Source organism: Emys orbicularis, chromosome 20, assembly GCF_028017835.1.
Source record: "Emys orbicularis isolate rEmyOrb1 chromosome 20, rEmyOrb1.hap1, whole genome shotgun sequence".
In the NCBI taxonomy this organism is placed as follows: domain Eukaryota; kingdom Metazoa; phylum Chordata; order Testudines; family Emydidae; genus Emys; species Emys orbicularis.
This window is the reverse complement of record NC_088702.1, coordinates 5,426,216-5,444,185: the sequence shown is the minus strand read 5'-3', so window position 1 is coordinate 5,444,185 and position 17,970 is coordinate 5,426,216. Positions and strand designations below refer to the sequence as shown.

Sequence of the window (17,970 nt, the reverse complement as noted above, 5' to 3'; positions counted from 1 at the left end):
CAGTCTCAGATTAATCGACATTAGAGAAGGGCAAAGTAGATTATAATAAACTATCGGTTGGAGATGTACACTGGGGTAGTTTAACTGGAAAGCAGATTTTCTGCTTCTTACAGAGCAATTCCACAGCTCAGCGTTGGTATCTCCGTGGTGTCTGGATGCTCTGCCACAACCTGCCTGAACACGGTCTTTATCTATCAGCAGCAAACCAGCCTGGATAACTCCATTTAAGAAGAGTGCCATTTAGAAGCCTACCGAGAAGCGCTGGGAACTTTGATAACAGGCCTCGGAGGAGGACTGCTTCAACTGCCAATTGACAGCGACGGTGACAGAAAAAAAAGCCACTTCAATTAAAGAGGTGCCAGAAAGCAGCTACTTCAAACGCAGCTCTGACGCTGCGCTGGCCCTCCTGTAGTGAGCACTGCAGGAATTTACAGGCTCATCACTCTGTAATTATCAAAGTCAGAGCATAAACGGCTTTGTCATCTCTTTTTAAAGCCACTTTCATAGAAGGAGATAAGAGAAATGAGCTGGATTCACTCAGTCCGCCGACCAGATACCAGCTCTGCCTGGTATTCTGTTTTCTCATTGACTACGCTGTCCCTTTACGAGCCTGAATTATTCAGACTGGAAATTTTTTAAATGCACGGCCTCATGTGTCTCCTGCTGCATGTTGCCCTGTTCCCTTACCTGAATGGCCACACAGAGCTATACCCCTTTAAACCCCCAAAATATTACCCATGGGACTCATGCATCCACCTTTCCTACTACAAGCTCAACCATGACATCATCCTTCTCAGTGCTCTGTACACAAGGCAGGAAGCTGCAAGACCAGAAGTACGTAGCTCCTGGGAGGTCACCATCAATGCAAGGGGGGGGGGGTGCGGGGGTGCCAGAGGTGCAGCTGCAAAACTTTCAAGAACTGGGGAATCCAGAGGTTCCCCAGTCATATGAAGTCAGGCAAACGCCCTGCTAAGGATATCAATATAAAGTTAATGGATGCATCCGTTATAGGAAAGAGATTTTAAAAAGCAGGTTTTCGCGTATGTGCTGGAAGAAATAGGAAGCTCCACTTATGTAGCTGGAGTTCCTCTAATGACTGGGTAGATGTGCTCCCCATTTTGGGAGTCCTGGGGAGAGTGCATAATCTAAAAGGAAGGATGCACCTGCGATTAACGCATGCAAAGGAGAGACAAATCTAGGTTCCCAGCTGTGGCATGGGCTTGAGAGACTCGGAGCAAAACATTTCCATTCCCTGGGCATCAGTGTCCCCATCTGTAAAATGGAGACAATATTGCCCCCTATTTCTCTGGGGTGAGGAGGTTATGAGGTTTAATTCATTAATGTTTGTGATGGGGGGGAGGGATAGCTCAGTGGTTTGAGCATTGGCCTGCTAAACCCAGGGTTGTGAGTTCAATCCTTGAGGGGGCCACTTAGGGATCTGGGACAAAATCAGTACTTGGTCCTGCTAGTGAAGGCAGGGGGCTGGACTCGATGACCTTTCAAGGTCCCTTCCAGTTCTAGGAGATGGGATATCTCCATTAATTTATTTTTATTTATTTTATTTATAAAGCTCTTTGAGATCCTAGCATGGAAGGTGCTTCAGAAAGGTAAGGCTGACCTAAAAAATTAAGGGGGCAAAAGGAGTCAGGGATCTAATTCCCACTGACTTTCAACCTTAGGCCCCTTTGAAAATACTCACCCTAATTGATGAAAAATCCCTCAGCCACAATGATTTTCCATGACTTCCTGCCTCAAGCTATGCTTGATCATGGACCCAGTCCTGCAAACCTTCCCTTCAACGGACGTGAGAGATCTCACTAAGTGCTGCTTGGTGTCCACCCTGCATTTCCGGAGCGAGAGGCTAGCAAAACCAAATACGCTCCAATGCCTGTTGCCTGTATCGGGACCCCTCATCACCAGGCTTCAGGCAAGGGTATGGCAGTGACACAACACATGTTGCCTTGGTGGATACCCTCCTGCTGTCTGTATTAGGGTGACCAGATGAGAGGAAGAAAATATCGGGACCCGGCGGGGGAGGGGGAGAGACGCCACCAGCGGAGCAAAAAAAAGCCGACCCTGCCACCGGCGGAGAAAAAAACCCAAACAAACTAACAAAAACTGCCGGCAGAGCAAATTATCGGGACAAATTGCGTCCCGACCGATCTCTGGGGACAAATTATCGGGACAAACACCGAAAAAATCGGTCCCTAGTCTGGATAGACCCATGCTCACCCTGCTGGACTTTCCTGAAGCATCTGACACTGCTATCACCAAATACTCCCATCCTGCCTGCAGGGATGAATAGAGACGTCCCAAAATGGGGGTTCTCAGACCGAACCCCCACCGGCTCATTATGGGAAAGTGTTTCTCCGCTTCCAGTCATGATTTGTGGAGTTCTGTACTCTCCCCGCATCTTATCCAGCAGGCATGCAAAGCTGTCGGGAAAGCTTGTAGACGCCACAGGCTGCAGCAGCACGTAAACACCCAGCTCTGCATCCCCTTTACGCCCAGCATACAGAGCACTTTCTCGGCTTTCGCAATACCCAGCTGAAGATCAGCAACGAGGAACTTTCAGGGGGGAACCCAGGCAAGACTCTGGCGATGCTAGCATGGAAAGGAAAGTGATTCAAAGAACCTGCCTCCTCTATAAACAACCTCACTTCCAGTGATTGCATCTGCCTTGAGAAGGTGAAGACACCTGCTAGCATCTGTGACTGGCCAGAAGATCACACTCTATACCAACACACACGGCAATCCATGCATTTGTGAATAGAAAGTAAACACAATGAGGATCTAGCCCAGAAGATGCCAACTGGTGTAAATCAACACTGCTACGGAGCTGCACTGATTTACAACAGCTGAGGATCTGGTGGTCCCTTAAGCCCAACACTTAAAAAAAAAATGCAGAGGTCGGCAAATAGAAGCAATCTGTCAATGCTAATACAATGTGATCTTTCAAATATTTCCCTGACCCTACATACAGCAATGCCCCCTAACATACACAGCCTCCACCAAACGCTGACTTCCTCAAATATCAGTACACATTAAGGCCCATTGTATGCATGGTCTGAAAACCTTGTGCAAGCGGTTGTACTTTGGTATTCACCTTCAATCTGAAACCCCCTTGGACACGTACCCAGACTCTGTTTGCGATGTCAGATGCTGACGGTGGGGGGAAACTGCTGTGTCAGGACAAGGGAGGAGAAGTTCTGAAATAGTTTAATATGATAAATTATACTCCAAGAGAGCTCTCAGCCAGTCTAAACGCAGCTCACTCTGCAATTTGCGACTAACAGCCGTCGGATTTGAAGGATGAAGGCTTGTCACAATATCACAATCTAGCCTCTTGGCTGAGGCATGAGCCAGGACTGGCATTTTGGCCCTGATCCTGAAAGCTGTCCCATGCAGGCGTATCCCTTTGCCCTTGCGGAAGGGCACTGGCGTTAATGGGGCTCTCTCGCAGGGGCAAGACTCCACTCCATGAAGAACAGCGAGCTCCATCGGGGTCTCTTTACAAATCAATCCATTCTATTTCAAAGACATTAGAACAGACTTTTTTTAAAAACGTATTTAAGTACTGTTCCGTAAAGTGAATCGAGCACTTGTGACGGGTGCTGCATTGACAGCCCCAGAGACGGACAGAGAGATCCAGCGCAGACAGCAGCTTCCTCCACACTGACCCAAGTCTCACATTTGACATGGTAGGAGCCTCCTCTAGAGACAGGATCAGGTTTCCAGGTCTTAGCCTCTCCTCCAAGACTGCCAATTAGGGATGGGATTTTCAAGGCTTAAGGGAGTCAGGCGCCCAGCTTCTGTTGATGGTCAAGGAAAGCTAAGTATGATAAATTATACTTTATATATCCCAGCCTTGGGTGCCAGTTTGTGCCAGCGTTTTTTGTCCTTTAGACATTTGGTGGTCATAGTCCAGGATTCTAGTTTCCAAGTTGACCCCAGATGGGCTAAGGAACAACCTTGGAATGTTTTCTAAATTTTAAAACTCACTTTAAATAACAGAGAGCATTTCAACTCTGTGGCAAAACCTGGCTCCCATGAGGGCAAGCTAATCAGCTGTTTACCCTGAGGAAAAACAGGCAATGACCTCATAAAACAGCCTAAGCTACTGTTTATCCCTTAAATAACAGGGGGTAAAAATTTGGCTGCAAGCTTAAACATTCTGGGATCTGCTCTTACACTAGAGTTGTGGGGAATTCCTTTCTCCAATCCCCATCAGAATACTGATGAGAGAACGGAAAGCATTTAAGAGATTCCCCCTACCAATTCCTGGTCTTAAAAAGCTTATTTAGAAAGTGGCCTAGTTCTGCTCCAGCATCATAAATCTGCTTCAATTTATGGCAGACATCACCAAAAAACACGCAGTCTCTGAAGATTATTTTCCTCTGCCCCCACCATGCTGAAGAGTGATTTAATAAGGAACATTTCCAGGACTCAGGAATAGAATTTCAAGCTTGAATTTGGCAGCATACAGTCATCCATATTCTTGAGCCCCACGTGTATCCAGGTAGATACGAAACAGGTCAACGGGGGGGGGCAGGAGGAAATGATCAAGTTACTTTACATCTCACTAGTGGTTTCATGGAACTAGTTAAGTCATAAGCAACAGCTGAAATCTAATCCAAGAAGCGCTAATATTTCCCCCCTTGTTCCAGATGCTTCTAAAAAAAAAATTGAACACGGTTTATCAGTAGAGCGCATCCTGGAGAAAATTAAACGTTTAGGACATGTTTGCACATTCAGGCTTCGGGCCAGAACACTGCTTGGTAGGTCTGCAGTGATCAGAGAAGTTATGAGCACAAATGCTATAGGCTACATCCACCTCCCAGGAAGACCGTCAACAACCCAGCAGGAATCTTTACAAAATGCAAACCAAGAGAGTATTTTAGGTATCAAGAGTTCTGCTAATCAGACAGGGCATTACAGGGAGCACAAACAAAAGACAAGATACATAAGCGTCAGAGATGGAAGAGACCGCTCACTTCGTCCAGTCCATCCAATAAAGGATTACTCCCTACAATGCATCACCCAGCTCTCTTCTGAATTCCTGATACCTTTTGGTGTCCAATACCTGCTCAAATTCCAGGAGTGATGTTATCAGAGCTATAGAGAGGATGACAAATACCTCCCTGCCCTGTCATGTGATGCCTTCATGGGTGCAGCCTCAAAATTTGCACTGGTCTTTTTGTCGTCATACTGCAAACTCCAGTTTACAGTCCTGTGTGTGTCTGGGTCAGCATAACTGCTTTCCACATTCTTCCTTCTGATCAAATCTTTCTAAATGATTTCCCACATATATTTATTTATAATTAGTATTACCATAGCACTTCGGAGCTCTTATTAAGGACCACAAGCCCTTCTACCCTCCACAGATTAATCTTGTTTTGTTATTTTCTACACTGACGCAGCAGTTATGAACATTTACAACTTGTCCTTCCTGCTTGGACATAAGGGGACAAGCTTCTACGGAGAGCTCAGGTCTCAGTTAGGTAGCTAAATAAGCGGCAGGATTTTCAAAGGAGCCCAGAATTACTGGAGCTCAGCACCAGTGAAAGTCTGAGGTCAGTTTAAAAATAATAATAATATGGGGACGCTAAAGAGAACAGACACACACACTTGAAAGAAGACTTGCATTGCTCAGTTCTGTGTAGAGGCAGGTATTTGAGTTAAATACCAATATGTACAGCTAGACTAAGCAACCACTGAGGGAGGACGCAAGTAAGACCACGTAACCATCTGTAAGTATTTGAAGGCATCAATAACTAGTAGGGAGATACAGGTCTGTCTCATCTTACGCTGGGGTTACGTTCCACAGTCAGCGCCTAAAGCGAAAATCGTGTATAGTCAAAATTACATTGAGTGTAATGGCGGGCGGAATCGCCCACACTACAGAAACAGTATTTAAATTGTTATTTTTCTCTTTTTTTGTTTTTGTTTTTGCCGACCGCGTAAAGCTGAAATCGCACATGTTAAATGCGCCTAAGATGCGACAGACCTGTAATTATTTAGGGTGGAAAATCACTGCACCTCCTAGGGCCCTGCTGTAGGGTTATGGTCCAAATTTGAAGTTGTTTGAGCAAGGGATTTCTAAGATATAGCCAACCTGAAAACTAATGTATCAACATTTTATGGTGCTTATAACTTTTCTTGCACAGACTCCCGGTTCAAACTATGGCTCTGATTCTCCCCAAACTGCGATCAGGATTGACCTCAGCTAATGTCTGCCACCCACTGCTCCTTGGCAGAAACAATATTTTAGAAGTTATTCAGGGTGGAAGATGGATCTACAAAGGGCTTCAGCCAAGAGCTATGATGTCGCTCCAAGAGGGCAGAGTCACGGTTGTGGGGTGTGTATTTTAACTCAATTTCCTGGTATTTAGAACCAGAGGGGTTGACTCAGGAGTGTTACAAGGATGCTCTGAAGAATATGATGTTCTATGAGCGTAAACAGAGTATTATTTGATTGAACTAAGAACAAGTGACATAGGGAACAGACAAGGGGCCTAGAAGATCTAATAGGAAGAGACTCAAGCCCTAAGATTCCATGATATCCCCTTTTAAGTTACATGAAGCCCCCGTTTATGAAGTACTTAAACACATGCTTAACTTTAAGCATTCAAGTGATCCCATTGACTTTAATGGGTCTGCTCCTGAAGTTGGTGCTGAGAGTCTGAAGAGACACTCCTCCTCCCTTTCCCAGGTGCACCTGAGACTCAAGCCCCTAATTTTAACAGGAAGTTGCTGCTAGCAGGGTGTTCCTGGGGAGGGGTTCTTCGAGTCTGGAACTCAGCCCTTCTCTTGGTCTGACAGAGCCACAGCTCTGTTATCTTTCAGGAACAAGCCAACTTTACTTTAAGTTGGCAGTGAGATAAGAGGGGTGGTTTCTGTGCAGCTGAACGGAGGAGTTCACCGCCCTGATTTACGAAAAATGTGACTAGAATGAGAGGGACACATTTCCTAAGAGCACCCAGATTTCAGGCATCCCCACTTGAGATGCCTGGGGTCTGGGCTGCACCTGGGAGCTGCCGATGCTCAGCAACTCTCAAAAAAGCAGGCCCCCTGTGTCTTTGCTGGGCACCCAACAATGGGGGGACCCAAACACAAGAGCCAGTTTTGGAAAGGCGGCTACACGTTAAACAAATGCCAAATTCCAGATCCACGCAAACAGCACGGCATTCGGCTTTGCTTAAAATCCTTTGCTTGATTTTCTCTGTTAAAGCCACCATGTTACAAAGATTTGCTAAACCAGCACCATTCCGTGTCATCACCGACGCTGCTGTTTCCCCAGGCCTGCAGAACTGATGCGTTTCAGTTGGCTGTGCAGTTCACTGCAGTCCAAGTGAAGGACATGCATGCAGAGAGGTTCTTTTCCAGAGGACAGACCTCAAGATAAAGTTCTGCTTAGGACTCTGATGCTGACATGAGCTCCTCTCAGAGAAGATGCTAGGATGAACATCTTTAAAACTAGGCTGATTATTTCTTCTTGTAGTAAAAGCAGAGTCCATGACGCAGCGATTCAGGGGATATCATGATTGTGCAGAAAGACTAGGACTTACAGATTTAAGGCCTGTGGCCCTATTCATTTTTGGAAGCCCTCTCCTACGTCCAATCAGTTGGAGAGACTTGAATACAGGCATTTTGCCCAAAAGCTAATATACTATTGTTACGGAGTCCCCGGGTGATGCTTTGGAACTGCTCCCCACAAAGCCAGTCAGGACTTTGGGGAGCCTTCTCTTCTTTGGACCAGACTGTCTTTAGGGCAAGAAGCTCACACGGCTTCACCTTCCTGGGTCTGACCTTGGAGCATTCAGCATATGCCCCTCCGTGCGCTTCCCACAGCGAGTCCGCCCAGGCAGGGTCATGGGGAAGCCAGAGGGTCCCGCACCCCCACTTCGCAGTCAGACGTGACTTTTAGCCAGCCAGTAAAACAGAGGTTTATTAGATGACAGGAACACGGTCTAAAACAGCTTGTAGGTACAGAGAACGGGATTCCTCAGCCGGGTTCATTCTGGGGCCCAGCGAGCCAGACCACCCCGTCTGCCCTCACTTTCCGTCCCCAGCCAGTTCCCAACTGAAACTCCCTGCAGTCCCTCCTTTCTGGCCTTTGTCTCTTTCCCGGGCCAGGAGGTTACCTGATTTCTTTGTTCACCTTTAGCTATTTCCTTGCAGGGGGGAAGGGCCCCAGCCATTTGTTGCCAGGATACACAATGTCGGCCATTTATGCACACTGGAGACTTAAGAAATGCATAGGGGAAACTGAGGCACCCACACAGTATTCAGAGGAACCATTAAGAACAGTCCCACTTCGTCACAACTATTACTTGCAGGATACAAACAGAGATAAATACAGCATTTGGACTGAATAACTAAGATGGAGGGGAAATCAGCAATGGGAACAAAACAGATGAGTGGAGCTGTGTATGGTATTTCAGCATTATTTCTTACACTAAACAAACGGTTTTGTTTTTAATACTATTCATTGTTTGAAAAACTCTCCTAGAAAGCTGGAAGAATAAAGAGGCGCTGGATTGCTCAGGGATACAGAACCTTTCGTCATTAAGTTACTGCTCATTGTCTAGGTATGGGGTGAATGAAGGTTGCCCGCTTATAACTGCTCAACAGCTCACATAGACTAATCCCGGTGGGTCTCAGTCCCGTCCCTGCAGCATAAGAACCATGATCACAATTGGCCCCTTTCGTGGTAGTCTTGGGTTGGAAAGCCACTGGCCCTGGAAACTGAACCCCCCGCTGTTACCTCCGACAGTGGTTGAAGGTACCTAACATCTCCAAGATAGGACTGAGCCACAATGGGGAAGGTATAGGGAGAGCAAGCTTTGCCAAGAAGTCTAGAGGTTTCAAGCACACTGCTCAAAGCACCCAGCCAATCTTCCGTCAACACCAAACAGATCTGATTCATGCATTTCCCAATGTGGCCAGTCGTGCTAAAAGCCCTCTGTCCCTCCAGCTGGTCATTAACTGTGCAGAAGTGTCCAAGACCAATTATTTTTAAGCAGTCAGAACTGGAGGGCAAATATGTATTTCATCCTTTTGCCTTGATTCTCAATCTGAAGCAGGCAAATCAAGAGAAACGGGAATGGAACGACACGTGCAGGCTTCTTAGCCATGTTATCATCAACCAGAGGGTAAGAGGCTCAGATATACAACCTCCATACCACTCTACTGAGGTCACTGACAGTCTATTTTCTTTTCCTCTCCTTATCTTCCAGGGCAAGCAGCAAGCTACAGTCCTATGTGGGAATCTCAAGCTAAATTTTCCTTTGGTATATGCTGGATGAATATTTGAACTCTTTATTCACACACAAAAGGATCCAGACACCCTAATTTCTTCCACATGATCAATGTGTCTCAATCCCCAATCAGTCCCCTACAGGGTAGCCAAGTATCTGTGGTCTATTCAGTCTTTGGCCAGTCTCTTGGGACTGTCCTCAACTGCAGTAGTTCTAGTGACGTAGGCACCTTTCCACTGGGAATTCAGTTGAGTCACCAAAATCATTTTTGGGGGGCCACTAAATAGCCAGGTTAGTTCACTTCAGAAGTAACATGGCACCCACATACCAGTGTCACAGGCATGGCATAAGAACATTTTCAGCCAGCAGCTAAGGAAGACATACCAGCTATTTACAGTTTGAGCTGTTTGCTCACACTATGCCAAGAACTTATCAGGCAACTTAGAATGGAACAATTTAAAGATAATTTTTTAATCTATTATATACACAACATTATATAATTTCTGTGATATGCAGGTAGTCAGACTAGATGATGATGATGATGTCCCCTGCTGGCCTTAACCAAAACAATTTCCTCATGTTGGGGAGAAGAAAAACCAAAACCAAACCCTAGTATCTTTCCCTTCGGTAGCTCCTACTATCTGAACTGTGCTCCTTGCATGTATCCTGAACACGGTTCTTTTGCGCTGTTCCTATAACCTTTCCTTTCTTTTTCTGCTATTATTTAGCTCGGTAACTGTATTTTGCAGAGGATTTTGGGATAGCTTCACCGACTATATAAAATTGTATGGACTCTTCAGCTACACTACAAGGAAGGAGCAATTGCATTGACCTGAACTTTGTCACAATGGTTATTCGATACCTTGGTATTTTTCGTGCTTTGCAGATTTGTAGCAATATGCAAACGTATGCAATTCATGTGCGGGATGGGTTCTACCACCTTTCCCTAGAGCCACGGCATTAGCTAACTATATTGCTTTATAGTCTAGCCTGTTTATTTCACGTTTTACATGTATGTTCAATGCTGTAATTGTTTTCCTACCCCTTATATACCTTGGTGTGCTCTGTCTGGCAAAATTCATTCATATGGAGAGAGACATCACAGAAGTATGCTTTGCCCTTTAATTGTGAGCCAACTATCTTAGAGGTAGAAGAGTAATGGGTGTTCTAACCCAGTGTCCTGGCCAGCCTGCAACACAGGTGAGTATTTTTTGCCTACTTAAAGTTCTCCTCTAGTTTTAGTTGGTTATGGTATTATTCACTTCCTGTTTTAAACTGCTATGCAGCGTCACTTCATGCTGCTAAAACTGAGGCCATGTTCACCCAAGAGGAGGCTGCATGGGGGGGAGGGGGAGGGCAAGGGTTAAATAAGCCCCATATACAGCTTGCATCTCATATAGCTTGCATCTTGCATGGTTAAGACGACTGATCCTGTGATCAGTGACAACTTTGCAACAGGACCCATCTCCAAGGCTCCAGGCCTGCAAACACACACACGTGGTTAACTTTAAGCACAAGCAGGCTGATTCATTTTCATAGCACTACTCATGTGTTCCCGTCAATGGGAATTCACTTTAAGCATGGGCAGGATCAGGGCCTACATTCGTAAAGTGCCCTGGGATCATTTCTATTAAAAGGGTGTCCTGACCCCAATCAATAGTTCAGAGCTGTACAATTTTGCAGAAATTTTAGCCTGCAATGCACTCTCAGAAAGGCTGAGCCTCAACGGTCTGAGATGAGTTGAACCTTTTTAATTAATATTGCAGGCATTCCTTATTCAAACCTAAACGGAGCACAGCAGATATGGCACAAGTGCCTCCCATTCAGCGTAGCTTTTACTACAGGCATTCTTCTGGAAGAAAAAAAAAACATTAGAACCAGAAAGAAAAACCTGTCAAGAGAGTCCAGCTTGAAAGGAAGATGCCAGATCATGATGGACTAAATTGCACAGCTTGTGAGTCTTTTTCCTCTAATAAGTTTACTGCTCTCAGGTATCCATTAGAAAAGGTTTCCCTACACAAAGCTATCGCCAACCAACGCAGGACAGACTGTATTCATTTAAGGCATATGGGTCACAGGATTTTTAAAGAGAATCAACCAGTTTATTCCTATATCTGACACAGATGAGATTAGATAGGACTTTCCCCTCTCTTGCTTAGTGCATTTACCTCATAACTTTGATGTACTGCATATAGTAAAAAAGTTTCATTCTTTCATATGAGAAGAAACCAGATTTAATATCAACATGGAAAACATTTGAAAAGTTTCTTTTAACCGTACACTGGGATTCCAGGCAGTGGGATTAAAATCTACTTTGACAATGACATTGGAAGCCAGTTTTGGGGAAGTCTGAAAAAGTACATTTTCCTACTTTACAATTCTGATGTGACGAGGGGTAACGAGCTTACATTCCTTCAGCACCTTTCACTCCCCAAAAGAGAGTACTGCCCCACCAACATAGCTGAATCAGGGGACACAAGATCTGACTCCATTCCTGGAACAAAGCTAAACCCTTGGACGCTCCAGGGTTTTAGCCCAGCTGAGGTAAGTCTTCACTAGGAAAACGGGTGTGATCATAACTCAAGTTAGCTAATATGAGGCACAATCCTAATGAAGACAAGACAGTTTGCAGTTTTCACATGAGTTAGCAAGTCAAGGTAAACCCCAGGCCCCTCCATAAGTCTTTAACTTCACCTGCTAACTTGAGTGAAAACTACAGACGGCCTTGTCTTCACAAGGATTTTACCCAAATACAAGGACTTAGAGGGATGCAGATTCTATCCTCACTACACATTAGTCACCAATGCAAGGGACAATCATATTGTACCCTTGACTTGGTTATAGAGGTAGTATCGACGAGGCCAACATTTTATACCGACTGCTCTGTGTATTTGAATTGCGCAGTGCTGATCACATTCTCAGCACTAAAAGAATTAATACACCAGGATCATTTAATCCATCACTAAAATGCAGTCAACCCCGTGGCGATATGTGGCAGCCGTTTAACAGTGCACTGCAACCCTAAACAACAGTTCGGGATGGGAAGTTAGCAGTAACCTTTAGCGTACTTTGGAGGAGTTGAAAGTGCTTTACAAGAGTGGAGAAAAGTTAAGTAAAGGAAAGCTCTACACCTTCCCTCCCCAACATAAATGAAACTGCAAGGATTTGATATCTTCAGACCACAACTGGGGGATGATCAAGATGCCAGGGTCAGCCACCTATCCCTGCCAAAAAGGACCATGAGATTTTTGACGACATAAACTGATCAGGATCACAGAAGACCCAAGAGAGGGGCAAGTTGCAGATTCATTGTAACGTGGGCCATTGGGGGAAGAATGTTTTGAAAAAGCATATGGCAGCAGTTCGCGTCACCACAGATATTTAACTTGAATTCTGAAAAGCCTTCCCGATTTCTCTCCCGTGCTGGGTTTAATCAAGATGAGTTATCCCGATACCTTAAAATAAAAACACATCCGCTGGGCTGCAGCATACAGCAGAGAGCGTGATTTGAAATGGCAGTCAAGGAACATGGTTTATTCTCCCCCCCCCCCCCCCTCCAAATGAAACCAGGCCACATTCAGCCAATGGTGGCTTGCACAGCAGTTATGCTACAGAAGCTATGGAAACATTACTACTGAGATCCAACGCCCCTGTTAACGCTTTCTGTGCCTGTCAGTGAACAGCCAGCCTTCACGTGACAGCCTGGGAGGAGAACAGCTCCAGCCATGTATAAATGTGGTTTGTTTCAAGGATTGCTTGCCTTTCTCTCGCTCTTCTTTGGTGAAGGAGGCAGAGATGGAAATAGTGGATTTTAAATACACCTCTACCTCGATATAACGCTGTCCTCGGGAGCCAAAAAATCTTATAAGTGAAACCGCGTTATATTGAACTTGCTTTGATCCACCGGAGTGCGCAGCCCCGCCCCCCCCCGGAGCACTGCTTTACCGCGTTATATCCGAATTCGTGTTATATCGGGTCACGTTATATCGAGGTAGCAGTGTATTTTTTATATACAGTCGATCACAACAACACTGCTGTTGAATAGAGGACAATTCACAGCTACATTGAAGATCAGCACAACATCGAGATCTGTTGTCCCACTGACGTTCTGGGAGATTTACCTATGGCCTGTCCATGCAATAAACACCAACGGAAGTTGTACACTTGCTTCAAAAGGAGGAGATGGCCTCACACTTTTCAGCAGCATGTGACTCCTGGTATAAAGGATTACCTCCTCGCCCCACTATGTGAGCAATCTCAGAATCTCTCTCAAAAGAGATCATTTTTATTTTAAGCTGATGTTATCCTAATCTAAGAATCACACCAAAGCAGCACAAAAGCTTCCCATTTTACGAAGGGAAACTGGCAGAGAGAGGGGAAGTTACTTGCCTGAGAAAGTTATTGGCAGAGCTGGGAACAGAAGTCTTGACTCTCAGTCTTTAGTTCTCAGCCTTAGGCCACGTCTGCGCTACAGCAGCACACCTAGGATGTTGCAGCTGGGTCACTGTAGCAGGGTAGCATAGACTACAGCAACGGAAGGGGGGTTTCCATCAAAGCAGGTAATCTACCTCTATAAGACATAGTAGCTAAGGCAACGGGAAAATCCTTCCATCGACCCAGCCTCATCTACACCGGGGCTTAGGTCAACCTAACCACAGTGCTCAGGGCATGATACCTTTTACAGCCCTGAGCGAAGCAGCTAGGTCGACCTAAGTATTGGGTGTAGACCAGGCCCAAGTCACTGGTTTGAGCTATCTCACCCTATCTGGAGATAAACAGGTCCATGGACGACTTCTGGATAATTCAGAGATCTGCAAGCAAGTCCTAATGTAGCCCTTTACAAACAGTAACCCATCACCCCATGAGACCAATGTTTGCCACATTTTACAGATGGAGAAACTGAGGCATGAAGAAAGGAAGTGACTTGCCCAAGGCCACAAAGGGAATCAGTGTCAGAGCGTCATTAGAACTAAGGAGTTCTCCTCCCAGTTTCATGCTCCTTAAGGAAAGTTCGCCTCAACCAGAGTTTGCAAAACACAGGCTGATTCATGATGACTGGCCTTCGGAAGAGTGCAAGAGTCTTCCTCCAGAAACATGACATGACACGTCAGGGCCTTAGTGGCTGCCTGGGACTCTGACGGGAGATCCCTTGCTTGAGAACTTGAGGAGGTGACTGAAAGAGTGGGGTGGCCCCTAACTCAAGCAGGTTCCCATCAGGTTAGATGTGTGACCGGAACAGGGAGAGATAAAGAGGTTGTCACCCCTGTAGTGGAGAGGTTGAAAAGGTGAAACGATTCATTGGTTTGGCAGGTACAAGTCCTGAACATTTTATAAAGTCTGGGTAATAATATCTCACATTTCTAGAGTCTGTATCATCCTCAAGAATACCTGAAATGCAGCCACCTGCAGGGTGGAAGACAGAAAATGTTCAAGAGGACAACACAGTGCCCACAAACAGAGGGGGAGAGGACAGGTTCCCAGCACAATGCAACCCTGATCCCAATTAGGGTTCTGGGTGCTACTAATTAGAATAATAAAAGCCAGGTCAAGTCATTAGCCTTACAAAGAATCCAGAAGCTCTAATGCCCAGGCAGAGCAAAACTGAAGACTCTGATTTAGAAATAAAGGGGCCTGGGTAGGACATATACATCAAGGCAAAAGGGGAAAAAAAGGAGCCAATGCGAAGATGTTTACACGGTGAACAATCGAACAACAACGTGACACGTAAATGCATGGACATACTAGGCCTGGAGTTTTAGTTCCATTACCAAAAAATGCACTAATGGCATCAGGAAATCCTGAATCCCAGTTACGGAAGAGAATTGGTCGCGAGCAATTTAGGGCAGCGTTTCTTTACAACAAAGGATAGTTGAAACATGGGAGGGAAAACTGCATAAGTCAGCAACAGAGGCAAGTAGCATAAAGAGGGAGCTGAACATGATTTGGGAGGGGGAGAGAGAAGAGAAAACACCAGAATGCAGGGCTACTAGCTACACTTGAGGGGACATAGGCTGGGTTTGGAAGCAGAGAGAGACATGATCGATTTGCATTTCTGATGGACAAGCCTAAGTCTCAACAGGACTATATGCAGTTGCAGAGGCGTGAGCTACCTGTGACGCAAGCTAGAGAAATCTTCGGGATCATCATTCACGTCATGTATGAATGATTTTTAAAGTAAAAAAAAATCCTTGAGGCCCCCCTCACCTCCCTTCACGGTGCAGAGGGGAAGAACAATAGCGCAGCATTACCTGGTTTACCTAAATGTCAGAGGGATGCTGAATCAGTCTGGATAACTGAAGGGTGCCCCCCATCTACGAAATTCCCAGGAATTGGAGGACATCACCCTGTTTCAGGGTCTGGATCATTGAGATTTTGCTGCAGCACCCTGCTCTTCATTAGCTTCTTTCTTCTGAGAATCTTAAGGCGCATCACAAACTTTAAGAACCTCACAATCTTCCTATACCTGCTCTCTCAGAAGGTAGGTAGGTGGTATCCTAATTTTACAGGTGGGGAAACTTAGGTACAGAGGAGGGGGGGAGGGGGGGCGCACCCCTTTAGCAAAGAATCTCCAGACATTCCCATATATCAGGCAAAAAAGGTATTACGTGCCTGGTCTGATCTGGTCAAGCTACATTGCCTGTTCCTCTCCTCAAATAGCCTTATGCTCCCCAACACCACCTCCCAAGACAGGAGGTCACCGAGATACGATCTGTGACATCACTAGAACATCAGCAGCACAACAAGGACACCCTTTGACTCGAAACATTTTCGATCTAAATGGAGAGAACACAGACTGGACTTGTCCAGACCCCTCCACCCTATCGCAGAACCGCTGGTGTTAGCTGTGACACAGCCCCCCTACTACATCGCATACAACTTCAACCTCAAAGAGATGCGGGACTATTTTACTGAGATACGCACACCCAGAAAGGGTACTCAAAAGGAGAACCATTTTCCTAGGGCACGAGGGAGAAGCTCCCTTGCCTGGGGCCCTACTGATCCTCTGTCCAGGGAATTGAAATTTGCCCTTCTCACCGTGAGAATTAGAAGTCCTCCCTCCACGCAGGGGACTGGACTAGATGACCTCTCGACGTCCCTTCTAGTCCTACGATTCTATGCCATTGGGTACCTGCCTCTCTCCCCCAGTGGTTCTCTCTCAAGAGCAGGGAGAGTGGGTGCCCTTGCTTTCTAGAAGACCTGGGGCCACTGTGAAGGGTGAACTGGGGTTTACCTCCACTCTCAGTGGGGCTTAACCTTCCTTGTGTTCCTAAAGGGAACCCCCCTCTCTCCATGGGGATGGTTGGGATTAGCCCCCGCCCACCACACACACCCCTACCTTAGTGGCTCCTCCCATCAGGGAAGCTTGAGGTTTAACCTCTCAGCCTCTCCAACACTAAAGGGAGGGAGGGGGGGGGGGGGAGCGTGTTTAGCCCCTTGTGCCTTCAACTCTTTGAAGGACAATCTGGGGCTGAACACCTCCCTTTCCAGTTCTATGCTGTGGAGATTAGAGGGCTCAACTGGAGGGACCCTCAACCTCCCCCCCCCACCCCCGACCCCCAAGAGATGTGCTGGAGTTTAACCCCACCTTCCTCTTGCCCCCCATCCCCCGCCACCTCAGGCGGGAGAGGGAAGAAGGAGCCTATCCCTGAAGCTGGGCTTAACCCTCAGGCCTGCCCCCCCTTTCAGGGAATATGTTGGGGTTTAACCCCCTTCCCTTAGGGAAGGGGGATGTTGGGGTTTAACCCCCAAGGACCATTGAGGTTTAGCCCATACTTGCCCTCCTCCTCGGGAAAAGGCAGATTTGGGGGTTTAAACCTCGCCCCCGGGCCCCCTTTCTCCCTGGGTGAAATGTTGGGGTTTAACCCCCCCTCTCTCACATGGGGGGGGCTGGGGTTTCAACCCCTCCTGCCTGGGCCCCCTCTATCCCGGAGGACAAGGATTGAATGTTAAACTCCAGCAGCTTCCCCAGCGAGAGGGGGTTAGACACCCCCCACACACACCTCGGGGGGGGGAGAATTGGGGTTTAACCCCCCTTCCCGCCAGCCCCCCACGGGGGAGGGGGCCAGGGTTTAACCCCCCCCCGTTCATGGGGGGGCTGCTGGGTGTCCCCCCCGCCCGGGCCCCTCCCTCGGGGGATCTGGGGGTTCACGCCCCCCGCCCGGGGGCCTGGCCCCGCCCCTTACCGGCAGCTTGGGGCTGACCTCCCCCTTGCAGCTGTGGCAGAAGAACCGATGCTGGGACACGGCGGCCGCTGCCGAGGCCTCCGCCATCTTCTCTTTCCCCCTCCCGCCGTTCCCCCTGCCGTCAGTCCTCCGTGGGGGAACGCCGAGACTAGGGCCCCGCGCGGATAGAGCGACGAGCAGGCCCCTCTAGCCGCCCACTTCCGCCTACTCTCTTGTGCTCCGCCGGGAGGGGGGCGGGAGACTCAGTCCTCCACCAGGCTAGCGAGACGAGAGGACTGCAAGGTAGAGCGGCCCCCTCGTTTCTTCCGTGTCCCAAGTCCTCCACTTGGCCAGAGAGACTTGGACGAGGGTGAGGATAGAGCGTCGCCTCGTAAATTCCACCGATGGCCTGCGCTTTAGCGCTCCAGTCTTACCACCGAGACTAGCAGGGGTGCGGGTAGAGCGGCCCCGTTATAGCCGTGCGCTCTAGCGGACAAAGGATAGAGTCTCTATAGCCCTGACTATCGGGTCGCCCCATTCCCCCGGCT

The 17,970-nt window shown here is 47.2% G+C and overlaps 1 protein-coding gene across 2 annotated transcripts in view; it reads right to left on the bottom strand.

The window, feature by feature from the left end:
- The window catches only part of RNF115 (ring finger protein 115), a 42,470-nt gene extending 24,913 nt beyond the window's left edge, over positions 1-17,557 (bottom strand). For both annotated transcript variants that reach the window (XM_065420227.1, XM_065420228.1), the window contains exon 1: positions 17,444-17,557. In XM_065420227.1, the coding sequence (XP_065276299.1) occupies positions 17,444-17,530 (87 nt within the window). In that variant the 5' untranslated portion in view covers positions 17,531-17,557. The remainder of the gene's footprint in view (positions 1-17,443) is intronic.
- Between the last annotated feature and the right edge of the window lie 413 nt (positions 17,558-17,970).